The following is a 22,231-nucleotide window of genomic DNA, read 5'->3' as shown; positions in this document are numbered from 1 at the left end:
GCTGCGGGCGAATGATGCGCCCGCCCTGCTGCTTGCAGGGCGGGTTGAAGACGGGCCCGGCGGCTTGGCCTGGCCGGCCGCCGGGCGACTGATGCGCCCACCCTGCTCTGCCCTCCCTCACATCCAACCACCACTTACCCACTTCCTCACCCCTTTTCGCCACAGCTCTCTTTTACTAAAAGCGAGCTGGAGTTTGCCTTTTTCTTCTAAGAAAATCCGCGGGGTGGGGGCGAGCCAACACTACTGGCTCTGCTTCTTTTGCACATGGCCCTTTAAGAACCCAGGAGCTGGCCTCGATCTGAACGCCTCACCACCCTGCCTCTGCTGTCTGCCTGGGATAGCCTCCTTGTCCCAATCCTGCCTTACCCAAGCCAGGACTGTGCATGTCAACCAGCCTCATGGACAGCGGGATTCACACTCTGGACAGTTCCGTTTTGGAATGGAAAGGGTTACCTTATACTAAAAAAACAAGACACCACCATATAACAATGTGAATTGAAAAGGGAAAGAGGGATTCCATTTGACCACCCCAAAAGGCTATGCTGGGGATCATTGGATCTGCATGGACATCTGTGTGGGTTGTGGACTGTGATGAGAAGGATAATTGCCACAGCAACGCGTGGCCGGGCCCTGCTAGTTTTATATAAGAGACATGGAGGGGGGACCATGCAACAAGATCAAGAGGAAGTGCAGGATAAAATGTGATTAGTAATGCTAAGCTAATTGGAAGCAGCAACAGGTAGGCCCACGTTTTGGCCTGCCTGTTTATAGATATATTATTTCCTTTATCTCCTGATGGGAGACTCAAAGCAGCTTGAAACATTTCTCATCTTTTTTATTTTCATAACAACCATGTCAAGTAGATTGACAATATCAGCTTGATTTAGTATTCCATGTAGAGCATCATGTCACTATAAAAGCTCCACTGAAAAAGCTCCATCATGTTTCAACGCATATAGCTCTTTCTCAGGGAAGTATTTGCTGCGAATGTGGCTACATGAAAAATCATATGGGTACTATTGCCGTTAATTAAAAGTCCAGGATAGCCTGATCTCCTCAGATAAGCAGGATCAGCCCTGGTTAGTATTTGAATGGGCAACCTCCAAGGAACACCAGAGTCATGACAGGAAAGCAGGCAACAGCAAACCAACTGTGAACATCTCATGCCTTGAAAACTGGGGTTGCTATAAGGCAGCTGAAACTCAAACGGAACACAAAAAATCCCCAAGAAGGTAACATTTATGTTGTCCCCACCCCCCACCCCTCCCACATAACAGAGACCAGTACAGATCTTGGTTTCAAAGGGATACTCTGTTCGCTCTATGGGGGCAATTCAGACTGCTGGAGGGATTTAAACTTTTTCTCCTTTCCACGCTGTATGAAGCCAATGCCACACCGTCCCCAGCCACCACAGCCCACCACACCACAGTCATACTGGAGGTGTGTTTGAAATGTGTTTGAAATGCTTTAATACAGTAGTTGAATTGACAGACAAGCTTAGAGTAATCATATGTAAACAACAAATATAGGTATGACCTATATCCTAGAGAATTATTCATTGACTGTATGCTTGAAGGTTTTTTTCTGTATGGGTTAGGTAATGAACAATCAATGTTTATTCTTGCTCAGCTTTTTATTAGATGTTTTCAAAAATGTCTGAAGACTTTATATTAAGGATGACTTCCCATTTCTTACTTAGAACATTTATATTATTTACAAAATGTTTAGATTATGATTTATAACACATTCTTCTCCCCTCACAAAGGCCACCAAGGCAGCTATTGATTTTAAATAAATGTGATAAACTCACATTTTAAACAATTAAAATCAGCTCCACACACACTGACACATATAACCAAAACAATTAAAAACAGTTAAAATACATACAAGGCATCAGCGACTAAAAAACTCGGGCCGTTTCCACACGGGCATAAAATGACGGCCTGGAGATGGTAAAAACGCCGTCTCCAGGCCGCCATTCGCACAGGGGCGCAGCTGCAGCGCAGCCGCGCCGCCCGCCCGCCCTGAAGCCGGCGTATTCCCAGAGCGCTGGGAAGCGCTCTTTCTGGGTATACGCCGCCGTGAAGCCGCTGCCGAGCGAACGGCAGCGGCTTCACTAATCGCCTCCCCACTGAATTTTGTCCTTGGCCTTCGTATGCCGCCGCCTGGGGATTCCGCCCCCCCGCCCTAAGCAGGTGCGCGGCAGGGGCATGTCCCCAGGCCTCGGCGACGTGCCAGAGGCCCAGGGACAAGCCGGGTCGGTCGGGCGCCGGCGCTCCACGGCGCCGGCTGCCCGGATGCTTCCAGGACTGTCCATGCGGACGGTCCCAGCGTCTTCGGATCGGCGCGCAATGCGCCGACCTCGCCGTTTCCGCCGCCGTGCGGAAACGGCCTGGGATAACTGAGGAAATGCGAAAGGAAACAGAAAATAACAACAGAAGATGGGCGGGTGTAGGAAGATGAGAAAGCTGGTTCCCCAAATATAGAAAGTGAGGTGATCTGTCTTGGATTCCAACCAAACAAATGCTCCCATATTTTTAGATCAGGGTGTCTGAGGAGCCACTATTTACTGTGGATTCTGAGATGAATCTGGAAATTCATACTGAGTATCCATTTTGTGAGTGGTGTAGTTGTAGAGTGTTGGTCTAAGATTGGAGAGACTAGAGCTGAAATCCCAACTTAGCCATGAAGCACTCTCTGTGACCTTGTCACACATAGTTGTGCGAAAAAGTGAAGGGGAGGAAGTCTTTCACAGACAAATTGAATATTTACTCAAATGGTCTCAGTGAAGCTGTTCATGACATCTTTCCTGTCTTATAGTCCTCTTTCTTTGACTGAGATTCAGACATTTTTGTGACTTTTTTTAAAAAAATGAATTGTTTATTTTTTGGGGGGGGGAATATAAATAATTTCATGTTGAAGTAATTTAATATTGATTACTAAGTATGGGCCTGGACCAGGTTCAGTCCTGTACCCCTCCAGAGAAATTGAGAAGTCTGTGCCTAGGTTGCCACCTGGCTAAACTCAGAAGGTGGGGACATCCAAAGTATGACCTTCAAAGATAACTATAGCAGTTGAGCAGGTTCATAAAGGAGTAAGGGGTCCTTCAGAGATGTTGGTACCCAACCATATAGAACCATGGTGGCGAACCTTTGGCACTCCAGGTGTTAGGGACTACAATTCCCATCAGCCCCTGCCAACATGGCCAATTGTAGGGGCTGATGGGAATTGTAGTCCCTAACACCTGGAGTGCCAAAGGTTCGCCACCACTGAATTATAGAACATCAAGAACCACACCTTGAATTGCAGCTGGGAACCAGTGTAGACTGGAGTGATATGGTCCCTACAGTGCACATCCATTTAACATCCTGGCTGCATCATTCTATACCAACTGAAGTTTCTGAGCACTTCTCAGGAGTGGCTCCATGTAGAACGTATTGCAGTAATCTAATCTAGATATATCAGGGCATGTTCCACTGTGGCCAGATCTTTTCTACCCAGGAAAGGCTGCAGCTGGTTAAGCAGTTGAAGGTGGTGAAAAGCACTTCTAACCACAGCTGCCTCCTCCCCATCCAGCTGCAGACCTGGGTCCAAGTGTATCCTCAGACTATAGTACTGTTCCTTCAAGGGGAGTGCAACCCTATTAGAATGGATGACACCTGAAATCCTGGCTCAGAGCTTCTGCCCGTCAGTAGAACTTCTGTCTTGTCAGAATTAAGCTTTAGTTTACTAGCCTTCATCCATTCCAAAACTGTCCCCAGACACTAGTGCTGGGTTTCTGCAGCCTCCCTGGAATCAGCTGAAAGCATGAGATAGATCTGAGTGTCACTGGCACATTGATGACAACCCAGATTTCTAAATGACCTCACCCAGCAGTCTCATGTAGAAATTAGAGCATAGGGGGGAGGATGGAATCTTGCAGGAGAACATAGGCCAAAGGCCGAGGGTCTGAGTAGCAGTTCCCCAGCACTACCTTCTGAAATTTACTCTCCCAATAGGACCAGAACCACCAGAGAACAAAGCCTTCAAATCCCAGCCCAGATAGGTAGGTCAAAAGAATACCATGACCAATTGTACTGAATGCCACTGACAAGTTCAGGAGAATCAACAGAACTGTACTTCCTCTGTCCTTTTCTTGGTGCAAGTCTTCCAGCAGGGTTGGACCAAGACTATTTCAGTTCCATAACCATGCCTAAACACAGATTGGAAGGGATCTAAATGTAGTATCATAATGTAGGATGCACTATGCATATGACAATGTTCAAAAGGATGTGGTTACTGTTTTTGACATCAGAAAGGAAGCTGAATATCATTGCCTAGATGAGAGATGGAAAGATAAAGCACCTACGCTGCTTTTGAATCCATTTTTGTAAAACTCAGTCTCTTTGTTTTCACTTTCCTGAATTCATGTGTGGTGGTCAGGTACCATGCAGTGCCTTTTTGTCCTGGAAGATTTCATTACCTACTAAACAATGAATAATTGCATTCTTCTTGAAGAAGAGCTGATCAAAAGATCTCAGCAAAAGAGAAGGACCTCCCCTTCCAACTTTAAAGTACGAGTCTTCGTTTTAACCAAGTCAAGGCTGGCATATTTTGAACATCGTTCTGGGGTATGTGTGCCATCTCTGGTATATTTATACTTCATACCAAAGGATGAAATTGGAAACAATGAAATTTATAAATCCTTTGAGATCAAGCAGAGTTCTACTGGTTTGGCAGAGGCAAGGTCCAAACTTATTTATGTTTTAATTGACTTAATTGGTGTGTTTAATTAGTGTGATGATCTATCATCACAACAATCTTATGAAGTGGATTGGAGATCTTTCCTAATGTTATATTAAGATGTGTATCTGAGCGGAACACTGTGTCAAAAGTAACACAGGGTCTTGTATGTATGCACAATAGTGCTTGTTTCTTTATAAGAACACTGGCTAAAATCAGTCACAACTAGAATCCTGCGTTTGTTACCAACGATTGTTTTATGTTTGTTAATGTCAAGCGAGAAGGCAATTTGAGATCTGTATGAGAATGGTTGATTGGCTTAGCATGATTCATTTGAGGATTTATGGATGTCACTGGAAATCATGTTTTGTTGTCTTTTGACCCCACTATCTATATTTTACATGATTATATGCTTGCCAACTGATGAAGCAGAAGCTTGTCTATAAAAGCTCATGCTGTAGTTAATCTATTTTTAAGGTACCACAAGTATCTTTTACTTTGCCAGAACAACTAACATCAGTCTGGAATTTACAAGAATCCTGGTAGTTATCCTAGAGACAATCCTTTAATTACAGAGCTGAGAGTGGTTTATCTTCTGTGGCTTTGAACAAAAGGGAAATGAGCCAAGTCCCACAGAGCCAAATAGAAGTCTACCTACTGTGCAAACACAACCACCCCATTCCTTGAGTGCTAAAATAATCTGCTTCTTGAATCTCAATCTGACAAAAAAAATAATTTTCAGAGAGCCCTGTTGTTCTAGGGATTAGAAAGTCCTCATTTGGGTTTATCTGCATTATTCTATTTTGCTCAGTTCCATAATAGTGAAATAAGCAGGCTCTCACCTATTTTTGCAGTTCCCATCTAGGAAGCACCAGTTTATCCCATATTTATATAACTATCATTGTTAACTGAAATATCCTTTTAAAAATGTGTTTACTGGCATTGAAATGTGCCCAGTGTTCTGATTTAGTAGTTGTTTCCGTACTTCAGTTTGAATACTGTATGGGTTGATATTTAAAAAGTGATTTTAAATTTGTGGGGCTGGGAAAGTTTACCTTGTTATTACTGTATAATATGTCTTTCAAAAATGTCAAAAAATGTTGCAGGCAGCCAGGACAGCTCTGTTTAGAATCAAGCTACTAGGATTACAGTAGCCCCCTCTTCTCCTGGGCATTGGCCATTGCCCTTTACATCTCCATCTGGAGTCAGACAGAAAAAAATTACAGTGGCTCCTTACTAGTTCCCTTTGCCCATTCTCTCTGTGGTGCCTGCTCACATAATGATAATCCATCACACTTAAAGACTTTTATAGCATAACACAGCATTGTGGTAAAGATAAGCTCAAAATGGTCTTGAGTAGAGCAAAACACACACAAACACAGGAAAATGATGTTCCACACCAGTTGACTAACTAGCAAAACACTGAGCTATCCCTAGTGAGTCCCAGCCATGTGAGCTAATACCAGATAGTGTCTCTTCCCCTAAAGCAGAGAGTTAATCCCAACTTCTCTCTTCCTCCTTGTTTCTGATTGCGCTTCAGGAAATGCCCAGAGACATTGCCTTTGTGTCTGCTGCGAACTCCCAAACAAAAGCAGCTGCTTGGAATCTCCCGACACTTTGTGACTGACACTTTGGCCACAATTTTGTGGTGACATCCCACTAGATTTTTGAAAAATCCAAAATTGCTTACAGGCTCAACAAAGTTGGAGACCTCTGCCATATGGCCATTTCTATATAAGTTGTCTGCCCCATATTTGGTGCTACTGGGAAGCCTGCTTCTCCACAGCATTGTGGGGCATTTATGTACTTCTTAGGTTTTTCCCCAGCTCTTCTCAGATCTTTCTCAAACCTGCTTTGCTCTGAAGTGTTGGGAAAGATTGCAGTAAAGCCTGGATAGCTGCTTTGTGAATGGTAAAATTTCTGTGGTAGCCATTCTCTCCACCAGGAGCTTTTCATTTTTAAAACACCACTAGAATGTATGCAACAGGTTTGCTGAATTTCCAGCATTCATTTACAAAAGCAAGTCCCTACATCTTCATTATGGAGACATAAGGGGGAAAGCACATTTCCACCACAGAAGCGGCTAGAGACTTTTAAAAAAATGAAAGCTGGGCATTCAGAGAACCTATTACACCAACTGTTATAATGTTGTAACAATTGTGGTGTCAATTTTGTAAAAAATAAAAAAAATAAAAAATTGCAAAAGTCCCAGTGGTTTGGGGACTTGGCCACTTTCAGGCAACTGGGGCAGGGAATCTGTGAGAAAATCCCACATGTGGAAGCCCCATTGTTAGTGTTCTTCATTGGCAGCTGCAGCAGTGATGAGGAAACCACACAAGGTGGAACCCATCTATGTGTCTACTTTTTCCCTGAACAACATATATAAACTCATTCAGGGTATTATACTAGCTTTTAATTTCCCAGTAACCACTTAACTATTTTGTTAACATTGGCTTTATTGCAGAATTTAAATTTCTAAAATAAAGATGGATAACTGGTCTATTGAGTAAAATTAACACGTATATTTGCAAAGAAATGTGGATAGAGTTTCAGTCCTAGGCTGCAATTCCATGGCTATGGTGGACAAAAATTCTACTTGTTCAGAAAGCACTGTGTGTGTGAAGAGCTACCAAGTTGCAGCAAACCCACAGAAGCTCCATGAAGGGTTTTTTTTTTTTGGCAAGTCAGAAGCAGAGGTGGTTTGCCATTGCCTTTTTCTATAGAGTCTTTCTTGGCGGTCTCCCTTCAAGTACTAACACTGCTTAGCTTCCAAGATGTTATGAGACTGAGCTATCCATGCCACCATGCCATGCCACCTGAGATTGCAAATGCCTTAGCAGACCAGGTGCTCAGGAGCAGCCGCAGCAGAAGGCCATTGCTTTCACATCCTGCATGTGAGCTTCCAAAGGCACCTGGTGGGCCACTGCGAGTAGCAGAGTGATGGACTAGATGGACTCTGGTCTGATCCAGCAGACTTGTTCTTATGTTCTTCCCACCCTTTGAAAGCCACATTGTAGTTTAATGATGTAGGTTGAAAGCTTTGAAAGCCACATTGTTAGCTTCTGTCTCCACACTTAAGACAGGTTTGCTCAGCAAGCAACGTTGGCCTAAAATTTATGTGATCTTTCTGATTTAAAGAATATCTTCTCTAACAATAACATAAAATCCTTACAGAATTGAAAGTTGCCTACCAATTTATTTGTTATAAGTACCTCTGTTCTCTGGCTTATGGCATGTCTGAAGGCATGGCCCACATTCTTTCAAACTCGAATTCATGTTCATGAGTAAGTTCATTTGTTACAAGTACAGCACTGTATTCTGTCAACACAATGCAGAAGACAAGTTTCAAAGTCCCGATCAATAATATCGCTCTTTTAAAGCAACTTTCTATCGCTCTTTTAAAGCAACGGACATGAATTTGAGTTTGAAAGAATATGGGCCATGCCTTCTGACGTGCCATAAGCCAGAGGACAGAGGTGCTGATCTTGGTTTCTGATTGTCAAGGATCAGGTTCTTAGTGCCAGTGTAACAGCTTGTCTTCACCAAGCCAGGAAGATATGAATAAATCATGCAGAGCAGATGGTAATCTAATTAATTATTATAATTTATACAGGTGTTAAATTAAGTGTTTTTGGCACAAAGCTGAATTACCTTGATGGAAATTTTTGAAAAATCAATTTATGATGAAATCCTTAAGTGCATATGCATTTGTTACGTTAAGATTGTTAGTGTGTGGAGAGGTCTGTAAGGAATCATTTTCTGGGAGTCTGTACTAGCTTTCAGTTAACTTCCTCCATTTTTCTTCATAACAACTTTGTAAAGTAGGTTAGGCTGAAAGAGAACAGTTCATCCAAAATTACCCAGTAAGTTTCATGACTGAGCCAGAATTCAAACTTGGGTCTCTTCAGTCCTAGTGTATCACTCTAACCACTGTACTACACTGGTCCTCTAAATGTGAGTTAATTTCTTAATATCTGTATATGATTTTAATACATGAGGCTGTATCAAAAGTTCTTCTTTCATTGATGAAATGCCACTTCCACTCACAAACGTAAGAAAGCAATTGTTGCTGATTCTTTCCTCCCTCTGCAGTCCCTGAAGTTGTACCTTATGCTGTTTTGAATGGCTTCTGATCTCCCAAGATTCTTTTTGGGGGGAAATATAAGAGATTGCAGTGGGTAGGGGGAGGCAGGAAATATCCACTCTGTAACCAGTATGTATCCACAATCCTTTTTACCCAAGTTGTGAACAATTCTTTGACCCAACCTCTTCATTTTTGAGATCCTAAAAATATGCTAATATGTACGTGTTTTTAAGTGACTTTATTTGATTTTATATTATATTATTTTGAAAGTGCAGGGTATACATAGCTCTGGTTATAAGTCCTAATTAGACTAAGAAAGCAGATGTAAGTGCTCTTTTAAAACACCAACCAACCAACCAACATTGAATGCCCAGTTTTTACTGAGGCCATCTGACTGACTTTAAAAGGGCTTGAATTATTGAGGCAGTTGGCCTCACAGGAGAGCCTTCACTTATGAACAGGCTCTTGTTGAATTTGGTCAGACAACTGGCATATGCATCATTAGCACACTTACGTCAGTATTTGCGAGATCAGACTCCTAACAAAAAAAAGAGCTTTGTCTCTAGCAGTAATTTACATGATATAATAAGAAAACCTATTATAGGACACTGGTAGACTTATGTGAGAAGACAAGCCTGAAAACACATATCTATAATGAGTGCTTTACTTCATGATAAGACAGCTCCTGATTGTGCACTGTATAATGAATTTCAGAAGACATAGATCCCTATTGTTGCTAGATTTTCTGGGATTCATGTTTCCCCTGATGTATATATAAACCTTTCATTAATGGCAATTATGTACTAAACATTAGAAGAGAATGGGCTTTCTGTGTCAGGAACAAGAATTGCAGTTTTAAAAACAGGGGAGGAAATTTGCTGTTTAAAATGATTGTAGGATAGCTAGTATTGAGTACTGACAACACAGTTCTCCTAAGACAGCCTGTTTTTTCTCCTTTAAAATAGAATATATGAAGGCAACATAAACATACCTAAATCAGCTTCAGTGGTGTCATGGTATTCCAATGGAATAAGGAAACTATTTGGAAATATTTGTGGGGCGGTGGGGCGTTGAGGTAAAGGCACCAAATTTGTACTTAGCTGCTGGTGACTCTCATTACAAGACTCTCCTAGTTTGGTGAAGATTGGGTCAAGGGCAGTGGTGGGATTCAGCAGGTTTGCACCACTTCAGCAGAACCAGTTGTTAAAATGGTGCTTGTAAACAACCAGTTGTTAAATTATTTGAATCCCACCACCGGAACTGGTTGTTAAATTATTTGAATCCCACCACTGGTCAAGGGGTCCAATTTTATGGGGTCTGATTTTTTTCTCAATTATGAACAATGGAGAATGGATGGTGGCACACTCTTTGGGGGCCAATAAAACTGGACCCCTGACCCAATCTTTAGAACATCTGGGGATTCTGCTAAGGAGATTTGCCTGAAGCTAGGCTGATTATATTTTAAAAACCGCCACTACCATCCCCAGAACCTCACAAAGGTTTCCCACAAGGTATGATAGACTTGAACATTTTTGAATATACAAAAAAAGGCCAAAAATATCGATATGGGATTCAGCTTTTTTCAGATTTTTTAATACAAAAATGGGTCTATGAAACCAGAATCTGAAAAAATACTGGACATTTTTTTGGTGCATACCCCTAGTGTGGTATAAAGCTTTTAAAAAGAAACCTATCTGTTGTAGTATGCCCCCCCCCCCCCCATATCCTGTCCTGGCATTCTAGACATTTCATATGACCAGACTTGGCCACTTCGAAGGAAAGCCACATAAACATAGAAAGCCAGACATTCTCCATTATTTCAGAACACAATGTCCAAGCAGACACATGAAGTCATCAAAAGCATTGTTGTTGATGATCATAAATCTAACATTCATATTGTGATGTGGCAAAAGATTGGGTTACACTCACATCATCATAAAATCCTTCAGATAGCTACATAACACACCAAACAGTAACAGGAAAATTTACTAACAGCTGTGCCATGTAAATACAGAAAAGTCTACATAAGTGTAACATTGACAAGTGTACAATCCAAAGGGGGAAGGGGCGGCACAAATGAATGACTGGAAGCAATGTGGGGATGGACTGACACAGGTGCCCACTCTGCCAGCGTAAGGGGTAAATATGCCAGCGTGGAGCATAAATACGCCAGTAGCGGGTCTCACACAGCTCAGCTGCACCCAAACAAGGAAGCTCCTGTTTTGCTGGCACAGCTCTGGCACAGGAGTCTATACCAGCATGGGTTGGGCCCTCAGAGGCATTCCTGCAGTGGAGCCAATTTAAGTCAGCTTCCAACAGGATTTCAACCTGCAAACATTCCCTATAACAGCAGCCAACCTACGCCACTAAAATGTGTGGCATAAGTCAGTCTTCCCTATGGTGTTACCAGACAGCCAAAGGTTCTCTGCTTTTCCCCTAAGTCAGAGCAGGAGTGAGGAGAAACTGCGACCAGGGGGCGTGCACGCCCTGCACCCCCGCCCCACCCCGGAATGCCCCTGCCACGCCCCCTCTGTGGCCTGGCCATGGCTCCGCCCAGGGCATCACGCCCCCCCACCCCATTGGTGCTACAACACTGCCCCTAGTTATGGTAGAGGAAAGGTTGGGAAGAAAGAAGGAAAGAAACCATACAAATGCAGGTTCTAAGAAGAATTAGCACAAGCATAAGGGGAAAGCTGTGAGGCTGATGATAGGTTTGCAGTAGAAGGAAACTTCTGAACACCAACAGGAGAACAGATTCAGAAATTCTGGGAAATTTGGGGGTGGAGCCTGTGGACAGTGGCTGTGGAAGGGCTGTGACATCAGCATGATAAGAGATGTTCTTACTACAAAAGAAGAAGAAGAGTTTGGATTTATACTCCACCTTTCTCTCCTATAAGGAGACTCAAGGTGGCTTACAAGGTGGCCTTTCCCATCCTCTCCCCACAACAGACACCTTGTGAGGTTGGTGGGACTGAGAGTTCCAAAGAACAGTGACTAGCCCAAGGTCACCCAGCAGGAATGTAGGAGTGCAGAAACACATCTGGTTCACCAGATAAGCCTCTGCACTCAGTTGGAGGAGTGGGGAATCAAACCCTGTTCTCCAGATTAGAATCCACCTGCTCTTAACCACTACACCATGCTGGCTCTCAAAAGAGAATATAGAGTGCACATTGTGTAGCACAATCCTAATTCCGATAAATGTGTTAGGATCACAGTTTTACAATAAACAGAACAAATATTTTTAAGTTGAAATACTAGCCAAGGTTACTTATGTCTCATGTTTTCATTGCAGTTGTATTTTTTGTGTATATAATTCACTGCCGTTAATGTGTGCCTGTAACCTGCAGCTGTGGTATGTTTTTGTTTTGGGTTGGTTTGCCTTGTTAACGCCAACCTGTATTTTCACAGAGCACAGGCCCCATGTGAGTTTCGTAATGCTGAAACCACTGAGTGAGGGAGACCAAAAGCCCCTTTGGTGCTCTTACACTTTATCTTCTGCTCTGCACTGTTTGAAGCACATCAGATGGCTGAGAAAAGAACAGGCCAGGTTGTAACTGCTACACATCTATTCAGAAGCCAGCCTTACTAGAGTCTGGCATTTTTGCACAGCCAAAATAAAATGCTTTGCGGAAGGAAATAAAACCTTTCCTCCAAAGTTCCCCCCCACAACATTTTGAAAACATTTTATTGCAGCCTCAAAACATTTTATACAGATTGTCTAAACTAGCATTTTTTTCCCTGAAACATTTTCAAAATATTTCTTCCTTACCTGTGTGGAGAAACAGGAAGCATTTTATTTCTCCTACTCGTAAAGCTCCATGCTCCCCTCCAACTCTGCTACTTTAATTTCTCTGACCATTCACCATTTTTTGCTGCTTCAGAGATTCTCTGGAGTCCACCATTTTCTGAAGTTTTCTATGGATGTTTTCTCATCTGGCTGGCTGCCATTTCCATCATTGATGTACACTAAGAAATTCATTATTACCTGCCAGTTACGCAAGTGTGCCCTTTTTTCCTTTTTTAAATTGTGTGTGCTGTGGATTTGATAATAGGTAGATTCAATGTCTGAGTTGGCAAGGCTTCAGATATTGGCCATTTCCGCACGAATGCGGAAACAGCCGGGTCGGCGTTCTTGATGCCGACCCGACGACGCTAGGACCGTCCGCACGGACGGTCCTAGAAAGAGCCGGGCAGCCGGCGCCGCGGAGCGCCGGCGCCCGGCCGACCCGGCATGTCCCCGAGCCTCCGGCGTGTCGCCGAGGCCTGGGGACACGCCCCCCTGGCCTTGCGCGCCTGCTCCAGCAGGGCAGGGGGCGTGTCCCCAGGCCTCGGCAACGCGCCGGAGGCCCAGGGACAAGGTAAGTGCCGGGAGTTAGGAGGGGGGGAGGCATCTTGAAGCCGCTGCAGTTCGCTCGGCAGCGGCTTCGAGGCGGCGTTTCCCCAACAAGAGCACTTTCGAGCGCTCTGGGGGAACGCCGGCTTTGCGGCGGTCGGGCGGTGCGAGGGCGGCGCGGCTGCGATGCAGCTGCGCCCCCTGTGCGAATGGCGGCCTGGGGACGGTGTTTTTGCCATCTCCAGGCCGCCATTAAATGCCCGTGTGGAAACGGCCATTGAGTCTTTGTAGCATCAAAGTCATGCACAGAAGCGGAGCAAGGGGAAACTGCGAATGGGTGTGTGTGCACTTTGTACCCCTGTCTTGGCGCCGCCCATCCCTGCCCCGGACCACCTCCACCATGGCCCGGCCAGGTCTCTACCACAGCTCTGCCCAGGGTATCGTGCCCCCTGTCCCCTGAGTGCTACGCATGTGTGGTTTTTTTTAAAAGAGCCATTTTTGCCTGAAATATTTTATTTTTTACTGGCTATGTGGACAAAACCCAAAAGAACCCAAAACCCAAAAGATGTATTTTCAAAATGTTTGCAAAACATTTGGCAAATGTTTCAAACGTTTTGTACAGAAAGAGTCTCTGACAGATTTGCTTCTGAGTTAACATGCATAAGTTAGGGCTGCTATTTAAAACTTTGGAGTAAGCACTATTGGACAAAGCAGGTTTTACTTTTATGCCCAATATGGGGTGTAGATCTGAGTACTTTGGGTACTTTGCAGCCTGATACCAAGAATTGCTGCTTTAGTAAATTAATATTTATCCTAGTAATGCAGGTTGAGCACTGAACCAGAACAGTGTGATAAAGCACACACTGTTTAAGTTTGGCGTGTCTTTTTTCCCATTGCCAACGCCTTTATCTCAGACTACTAACAGTACCATGGCAAAATTCATGGTGACTTGAAGATTATGCTTTTTTTGGAGTCTCAAGACAGCATCTGCAAAGAGAACCTCAGTCGTCCATATTTCCCACTGCTAAGATGACTGTGGTTCAAAATATTCAGTAACATTCAAATGAGTGCATTCTTGAGAAGGAAAAGCAAACCACAGAAGTGATCAGAACTGAGCATCAATTGTGGAGGCTGCTATTTGGCCTCAGGAAGCACAGAGTGGTTTCCGCTCTGTGTCCTAGTAACAGCAATTGAATTATTCAATGCATTAGTTCCACCCTTCTTTCAAGGAGCTGCATGAGGCGTGCATGGGTCTGTCCACAGCAGCACAACCCGATGTTGTAGGATAGTCTGAATTTAGCATTTTAAAGGCTTGAGCTGGGATTCTTTCTAATTTTTCCCTTTGGGGTATTATAATTATGTGGGGCTGTTAACTTTAGTCATTTGTGCTGAGCTGTCTGTTGATCTTGATGTTGGCTTTGTGATTATGATTTATGGCTTCATGAGTTGATAAAAGTACGTATTTAAACAGCTTAAAATAAAATTCTAATAAAGCATGTCTCCTAGGTGGGCATGAGTTCCAGAACAACTTTAATTTCAAATCAAGCTCTGCTCCATAATAAGTAGTTTGAAAATTGAAGACAAAAGAAGGGGGGGAAATAAAAATAAACAGCTGTGAATTTAATTATAATGTAGATAGGCAGGCACTACCAAATAGAGAGCTGGGTATGTTTTGCTTCCACTTGTCTGATTTGTTTTTTTAGCTAAAAGACAAATCCCTGAGGTTGACTGAGCATGTTAAACAAACCATTTTTTTTTCAAAATGACACCATTTAGAGCATAACCAGGCTTCACAAATCCAGACTAATTTTAGTTTCCCAACTAGTTTAAGGATAATAAATGATTTGCAAATCTCCCTTCCACATCTTCAGGCTATTTTTAAACAAAAATCTAACATTTTGCCATCTATAATATTTTTTCCATATTAATAAATGGAATGAAACATTAAGGTAAATTTTCCATAGATAGTTTAGTTCAAATGGCTTAATTCTGAGGAGTCTTGTATTGGTTAAAATATGCATTATGAAGGGACCTGGGGATCCAGTTCATCTCCAGACTACAGAGATTAGTTTCCCAGGTGGACCCTAGTCCCTAGGGTATTATAACCCACTGAGGTCCCTTTCCCCCCACCCCCTGGCTCTATGCAGAAATCTTCAGGAGTTTCCTAGCCTGGATCTGGTCACCCTACCTTCCCTACCCTCTGTCAATGACCAGGGGGACCTGGAAGTTCTAGCCTGTATCATATGCATATGTAATAAATTTATGTACCATATGCATATAGATTTATAATATTTTATTTTACATTTCAGTTTTAATTTATATCCCGCTCTATCCCTGAAGGGCTCAGGACGGCTAACAACATAATTAAACAAAATACATCTATTAGCCAGCACCTAACTGGCTCCCATCCAACTTGCTATTCTGGTTCCTGGGGAAGACATGACATTGGGTTCAGCAAACATGCTGCCCAGTGGTATGATCCACCCACTATGTTGTGCCTCTGTTTCCTTTTCCAATAATCAATAAACCAGGCTGTGGTCAAAATTGTACACCCCATAGCTGCTGTCCTGTGTATTTGATTTGTGGGCTGGTGTCTGCCATCTTACCCTCAACCAACAAATCACTTCACTTATTTTTTGTGGTGTTTGGCATTTAGGGGTATCAATCTGAATCTAGTGTTTTCGCTCGTATTGGCTACAACATTGAAGGAAAGTTTATAATGTGTTTTGTGGATAGTCAGTGCCCAGCCCTCTGCTTCGCCTAGTCTTGATGAAACTTTGCCCAACGCATTATATTTTTGGAGTGGGACGTGATGGATTCCAGGACTTAGCTGCTTTGAAACAGAGCTAAGCTCCAGCACACAAGGAGTTGGCAGCTAAAGACAGAGGCGGAGCTACCAGGAGACGGAGGTGTGCATTGCACCAGGCACATGCCTGGGGGGCAGAAAATCGCCCCCACCTCCCCCGTGGAGCCCCCCATGCACTGCAGCTTCCCCACCCCTCATCCCCCCACACTAACCTTAGTTCAGCCTGAAAGTGCAGGCTGGAAAAATGGCCTGTTCACTTGAGGCTGAAAACAGCCTGGTGGGAACTACACTTCCCAAGAGACCTTGCGAGCCCCAAGGTCTCCTGGGAAGTGCAGTTCCCAACAGGCCATTTTCAACCTCAAGTGAACAGGCTGCTTTTTCCAGCCTGCACTAAGGTGTGAGGGGGGTGGGCGTGGAAAATGCAGAGTGTGCACTAGGCATAGCATGGTGCAGCTACACCTCTGGCTAAAGAGTCAGATTTTAGTCAGTGCTATGAGAACTGAGAGGGAGTTCTGAGGGAGAGTGAGCTAAGGAACGGTGGTATAAGAAAATTGCTCCAATTTTTTTGGTGTAAAATTTACTCTTTGTGAGGGGACAAGTTCAGGCAGAAAAGTATGGTCTGTTCTGAGTTCCCAGTAATATACTAAAGCACACTGGAATTTTTTTTAATCTCTGGGGGAAATCCACTAAGTAACAATAAGCAGGAAAGGCTTATTAAGGACAATGACATTTCACAGAGAAGGAAGTGGGTTTTATTCTATAGGGACACAGAAACCTTAGTGTGCTGGGCATATCTGGGTTCAGATTGTCCCAGGCAGTGTGAAGGAATTCTGCTAAAACCATCTGTTACCTTAAAGTAAAATAGTTCTCTCAGAAAAGAGAACAGAGAAGAATGGTATTAACAAAAGCTTTTCAAACACCTGACTGGTTTATGTAATTTTTCTGGAATTTTTCTGGAATTTCTTGTTGGATCCAGGAGGGCTAGAGGTTTTGTCCCTTGGTCTCTATCTGGTTGGGTTGTAAAAGGGCTGGTGGCAGTGGTACCATGAGGTGTGAGGATTCATGCTTCAGAGTGTTGAAAAGCTTTTAAAACACCTGACTGGTTTGTGTAATTTTAAAGACCTAATAAAACAAACATTTTCTGAATAACTGAACAAACTGGCTAACCCATCAGCTTACTTGTATATAGTGGTGCCACTGGAACAATCTAGAACTGAACACACTTAAAACCATAGAAATGGTGGTAGATTTCAGGAGAAACCCTCCCATCCTACCTCCTCTCACAATGCTAGACAACACAGTATCAACAGTAGAGACCTTTAAATTTCTAGGCTCCATCATATCTCATGATCTAAAATGGTCACCTAACATCAAAAATGTCATCAAAAAAGCACAACAAAGAATGTTCTTTCTGCGCCAACTCAGGAAGCTCAAACTGCCCAAGGAGCTGCTGATACAGTTCTACAGAGGAATCATTGAGTCTGTCATCTGCACCTCTATAACTGTGTGGTTTGGTTCTGCAACCCAACAAGATCGACACAGACTTCAGAGAATAATCAGAACTGCAGAAAAAACAATTGCTGCTAACCTGCCTTCCATTGAGGACCTGTATACTGCACTGGTCAAAAAAAGGGCTGTGAAAATATTTACTGACCCCTCGCATCCTGGTCATAAACTGTTTCAACTCTTACCCTCTAAACGTCGCTACAGACCACTGCACACCAAGACAACTAGACATAAGAACAGTTTTTTCCCGAATGCCATCACTCTGTTAAACAAATAATTTCCTCGATAATGTTAAACTATTTATTATATATTTATTATATAATTACTGCACTACTTTTTTCATCATTCCTATTACCCATCTCCTCCCACTTATGACTGTATGACTATAGCCTGTGCTGACATTTCATTTCATTTCATTTCATTTTATTTTATGATTTTACATTTTATGGTTTCGTTACTATTGATTGTTTCCTGATTGCTTATTAGATCTATATGACAATCATTAAGTGTTGTACTTTATGATTCTTGACAAATGTATTTTTCTTTTATTACATTGAGAGCATATGCACCGGAGACAAATTCCTTGTGTGTCCAATCACACTTGGCCAATAAAGATTCTATTCTAGATTCTATTCTATTCTATTCTATTCTAGTGCCTCAATACCAACTTGCCTGCTTTATTTTCATGTTATTTTTGGTTCGTCAAATATCTTTGTTATTTTGTTAAATAAATCTTATTCTAGTTCATCTTTTTAACAAAGCTTCTTGTGCCTAACTGATTTTTCTGACTAGGAAAGATGGTTTTCATTTTATTTTAAACAATTAACTCTCGCTGACTTACTGGGAGGTACCTGGAAATCTGAGCTGAAGAAGCCCATTTATATTTGTTTTTAATACAAGGATGGGAAAACAGCAAATGTACAACAAAATACAACCCTCACACACAACATTTTTATATACAGGCTTTAGACTGGTAGTTCAAGAGTCTGCAGAGTTAAGCAAATAAAATTTTGGAGGGAAAAATCTCAGGGCACTTGTAGGCAGAGGGTACGTCAATCTGAATCCAGTGCTTTAGCTGGATTGGTTACATCTGCCAGTGTAATTGTTTTTTGGAATTTCTTGTTAGATCCGAGAGGGCTAGAGGTTTTGTCCCTTGGTCTCTATCTGGTTGGGTAGTAAAAGGGCTGGTGGCAGTGGTACCATGGGGTGCGAGGATTCATGCTTCAGAGTATTGATTTTATTTCACCTAATCCTCCCTCTGAAACAGAACCTAGGTTTCAAGGTCCCTTGAAATTTTTACATTCAAATTTACATATGGTTTAATAATAAAGTTCTAAGCAGTGGTAGATAGGGTTTAAAAGTTCTCTATGGCCACCAGCAGGGGATGTGGAGGTGGGGGTTGCCAGATATGGGCTGAGGAACTCTGGGAAATTTAAAGATGCACCTACAGAGGACGGAGACTTCAATGAGGTACAATGAAATAGCTTCTACCCTCCGGAGTATCTATTTTCTCCAGGATAATTGATCTCTGTAGTCTGAAGATGAGTTGTAATTCTGGGGGATTTCCAGGTCCCACTAGGAGACTGGTAGATTAAAGTGTAAGAACCATTGGTCTCTTCCACCCTAGCAATAGACCCTATGTTTAGCCTCTACTTATAATGTAGGCAGGGCTCATATAATTGAATATTCCTAAAATGAGAATTGGCCCTAAAATGGAAGTGTAACAGAGTTTTCATCCAGCAAGCAAGATGGGTGGTGCGGCACCCCTTGCAGGGTGCATGGTATTGCAGGAATACAAGCTACTATTTCATACAATCAGATTTTTCAGTTAAATGACAGATATTTTACTGGCATCTCTATCATTTACAGTCTGATCTTATATACGTAGCAGTGAGTGTCACAAAATTAAATGGAACCTACCTCCAAATTAGTATGCTAGGACTGTAATCATGGAGCCAAACTAGACATGATGTTGTTAAACATGTCAGATCCAGGTTCCCTAGATCCAACTCATTTTCTTAGTAGCCACACATAAGTTGCAGAGAGCATTTAAACCATCACAAGATTCAACTCTGAATGGTGCAGGGGAAGGAGGGACATTCACTATTTTCCTAAACAGAATTAGCTCTGACTCCTGGTGGCATTTGCCTCCCTTTGGAGCTGCACGTCAGTTCTGGGAAACCTGGATCTAAATTACTTTAAAATGTCACATCTAGTTTGGCCTTCAGATTGCTTTGATTTTCTTAAAACCCTGGAACTTCATTGTGTTCCAAAAGTCGTTAGATTGGATTCTGTAGATATATAGTTACGACTCTCTTCCAAAGTCCTTTGTAGCCCAATTTTAAGAATATAAATGTTTGTTTTTGGTGTTTTTATGTCCTGACTTGGATGGGATTCTTCTGTGCACCTGAAAGCCTTGTAGACTCTACTAAATTACTGGATCAATCGGTAGAATGTACAACCAATTGTACCTGGGATATGAGACTCATATCCTCCTGATGGAAATAGAGATGAATCCAAAACTTGAATGTAATACACCATGCCCTTGTTTCAAGCAGGTGTTGACCTGATTCAAGGCACAGTACAGCCTAGGGGACTGAATGAGGCTGGCCAAAGATTTTATAAAGAAAGCAGGACTGAACTCATTCAATGTCTTGCTTCCAGGCTCCTATCCAGAGTGGTACGCCATACAGGAGCTGTTGGCTCTCCTTGGCATTAAAGGCCTTCAATGCTGCTGGTATATACTCATGCCCCCTAGGAACTTTGAGGAATCCGTAATGCATGTCTTGTACCATTGCCCACTGTGTAATCAAGTAAGGGCAAAGATATTACTCCCTCTACTTGAGAGCACTGAATGTCCAATTGAGCAGTAAAATACTTTTTTTTGCTGAACAATGAAAATTGACATATCCTGGAGGCAATGGACAAGTTTCTTTGCTATGTTATTTCAATTAGTTCCAAATGCTTGCAATCACCATTTTACCTATGCCTTTGTTTATATTATTTTTTTCTCAATCTGTTATTTTATCTGTGATTTATTATGCTGTTAAAGGTTATTTACTACTACTACTACTGGATCAAGAATCTGACTGGTTCTTAAGGGACTAAGTTCCTTGAATATCTGACAACCTAGATATCATGTAGAAGAGAGAGATTTCGTCCAATATGCTAGTTCTCAACATTTTAGGATTCAATCAGATGACCTTATTCTGCAATCTTAGATGTGACCCATAAACAGATTTACCTTCTTATCTGTTTTGAGCACTATTCCAAAACCCCAAGATACAAGATTTGTGTAGGCTGAGGGATGAGAACTGTCTAATTTCACCTCTAGAAGACCCAAAACAGGAAACGATTTTGTCCCTGAAGAACAAAAACTGTGAGCTTAAAAGAGTTGAGCATATGTTTTTGTCCTTCATACATACCATTTTTTAATGGGCTCTGCTTTTTTTTCAGCATTCCCTCTGATTCACTGATGCCTCGTAAAAGTCTGCGAGGGGTTGTGAGATTGTTATACTGCTTGAGAAATAAACCCATTGTATATTGCCTTGGGGATTTCTTTCACTTTGTGCTGAAAATCATACTCCACGTGTCATTTTCTAATAGGGACTTATCCAGCTTTGCATTGTTGATTTGTTTTTCAGATACCAAGGTATAACCAAGGTTTGGTAAATGTAGTTTCAACTGTAAAACAAGCAATGTCCATGTAATCCTCAACAAATCTGAATTTGCTAATGAAGTTTTTTTTTTAATCTTCTAGAAAAAAAGAATTCTAAAGGGCTCGGTTGAACTGCCTAAGATCAAATGTGTAGAAATTGTGAAAAGTGACATAATTCCATGCCAGTATAAATACCCATTCCAGGTAAGTAAAGATATGATAATAACAGCAAACTTTCTAAGCCAATATGTTAAACGCTGAGAATCTACCACTTTCATCTCAACACCAGCATATTGTTTAGAATAACTGAAAGTAGATTCAGCTCTGTAAGGTAAACTAGCATCTCTTTTTTAAGACATAGTGGTCAAATTTGCACTTGAAGCATGTGTCCCTGCTGAATTAAATAATGTCACCACCTGTGAGCCTTATTTGATAGTAAATTCATGTAAAATTTTGGTGTTTTTCAAAAATTGAATTATTATCAATGTATCAGATTTTTAAAAGGTGTTCACTTAAAGATGAGAACTATGCCCCTGCCAGTCTCTGTGATCTCTCTCTGATTGCATTTTGCAGCTGTATTTCAGGTTTGTGTCACAGAGGGATGTATGATCCATATAATTTCATAAATCATTCTGCTAGCGCAGGAATGGAAGGGGGCAGTCAGGGTGGGAACCTCAATGGGAAGATTCCCATGGGGCCAGTGGCCTGGAATGTCATTGGGGGACAGGAACAAGCTAATCCAACTGAGCCTTTAATTCTAACTATGCCTCAGGTCACGGTGTTGCACAGATTGAACTGGGGCTGCAGTGATAATGATGATAAGTGAAGGCTTCCCAATGGTTCAGCTTACTCCAGTGCTGTTTTAATAGCCTGGTCTGCTCCTGGCATCATAAGACATTCAGGTTGTTTAAGTTCAAGGAGTTTCTTAGTTCACAGCTACACTGTGGAGCCATGGAATTCATGTTTGCCACCAACATCTAAAGCAGCAGAAGGAAGGATTTTGGGGATGCTGTAACTTCTCCCCACCCACTCTTCTCTTCTTCCATACTCCCCCCTTCTGCAATACTTTCTAACCAGTTTGGGTCCCGAATAGAAAAGGCTGCTAGGGAAACCACCCTTCCC

At 42.3% G+C, this 22,231-nt stretch overlaps 1 protein-coding gene across 2 annotated transcripts in view; it reads left to right on the top strand.

Annotated features, from left to right (window-relative positions):
* The first annotated feature begins 4,472 nt into the window (after positions 1-4,472).
* Positions 4,473-22,231, top strand: part of ITK (IL2 inducible T cell kinase) — a 42,973-nt gene continuing 25,214 nt past the window's right edge. For both annotated transcript variants that reach the window (XM_048490267.1, XM_048490268.1), the window contains exons 1-2: positions 4,473-4,610; positions 21,212-21,313. In XM_048490267.1, coding sequence (XP_048346224.1) covers positions 4,473-4,610; positions 21,212-21,313 — 240 coding nt within the window. The remainder of the gene's footprint in view (positions 4,611-21,211; positions 21,314-22,231) is intronic.

Source organism: Sphaerodactylus townsendi, linkage group LG03 (genome assembly GCF_021028975.2).
Source record: "Sphaerodactylus townsendi isolate TG3544 linkage group LG03, MPM_Stown_v2.3, whole genome shotgun sequence".
NCBI classification, from domain to species: domain Eukaryota; kingdom Metazoa; phylum Chordata; class Lepidosauria; order Squamata; family Sphaerodactylidae; genus Sphaerodactylus; species Sphaerodactylus townsendi.
The sequence above is the reverse complement of the archived record's forward strand: the minus strand, read 5'-3'. Positions and strand labels throughout refer to the sequence as shown.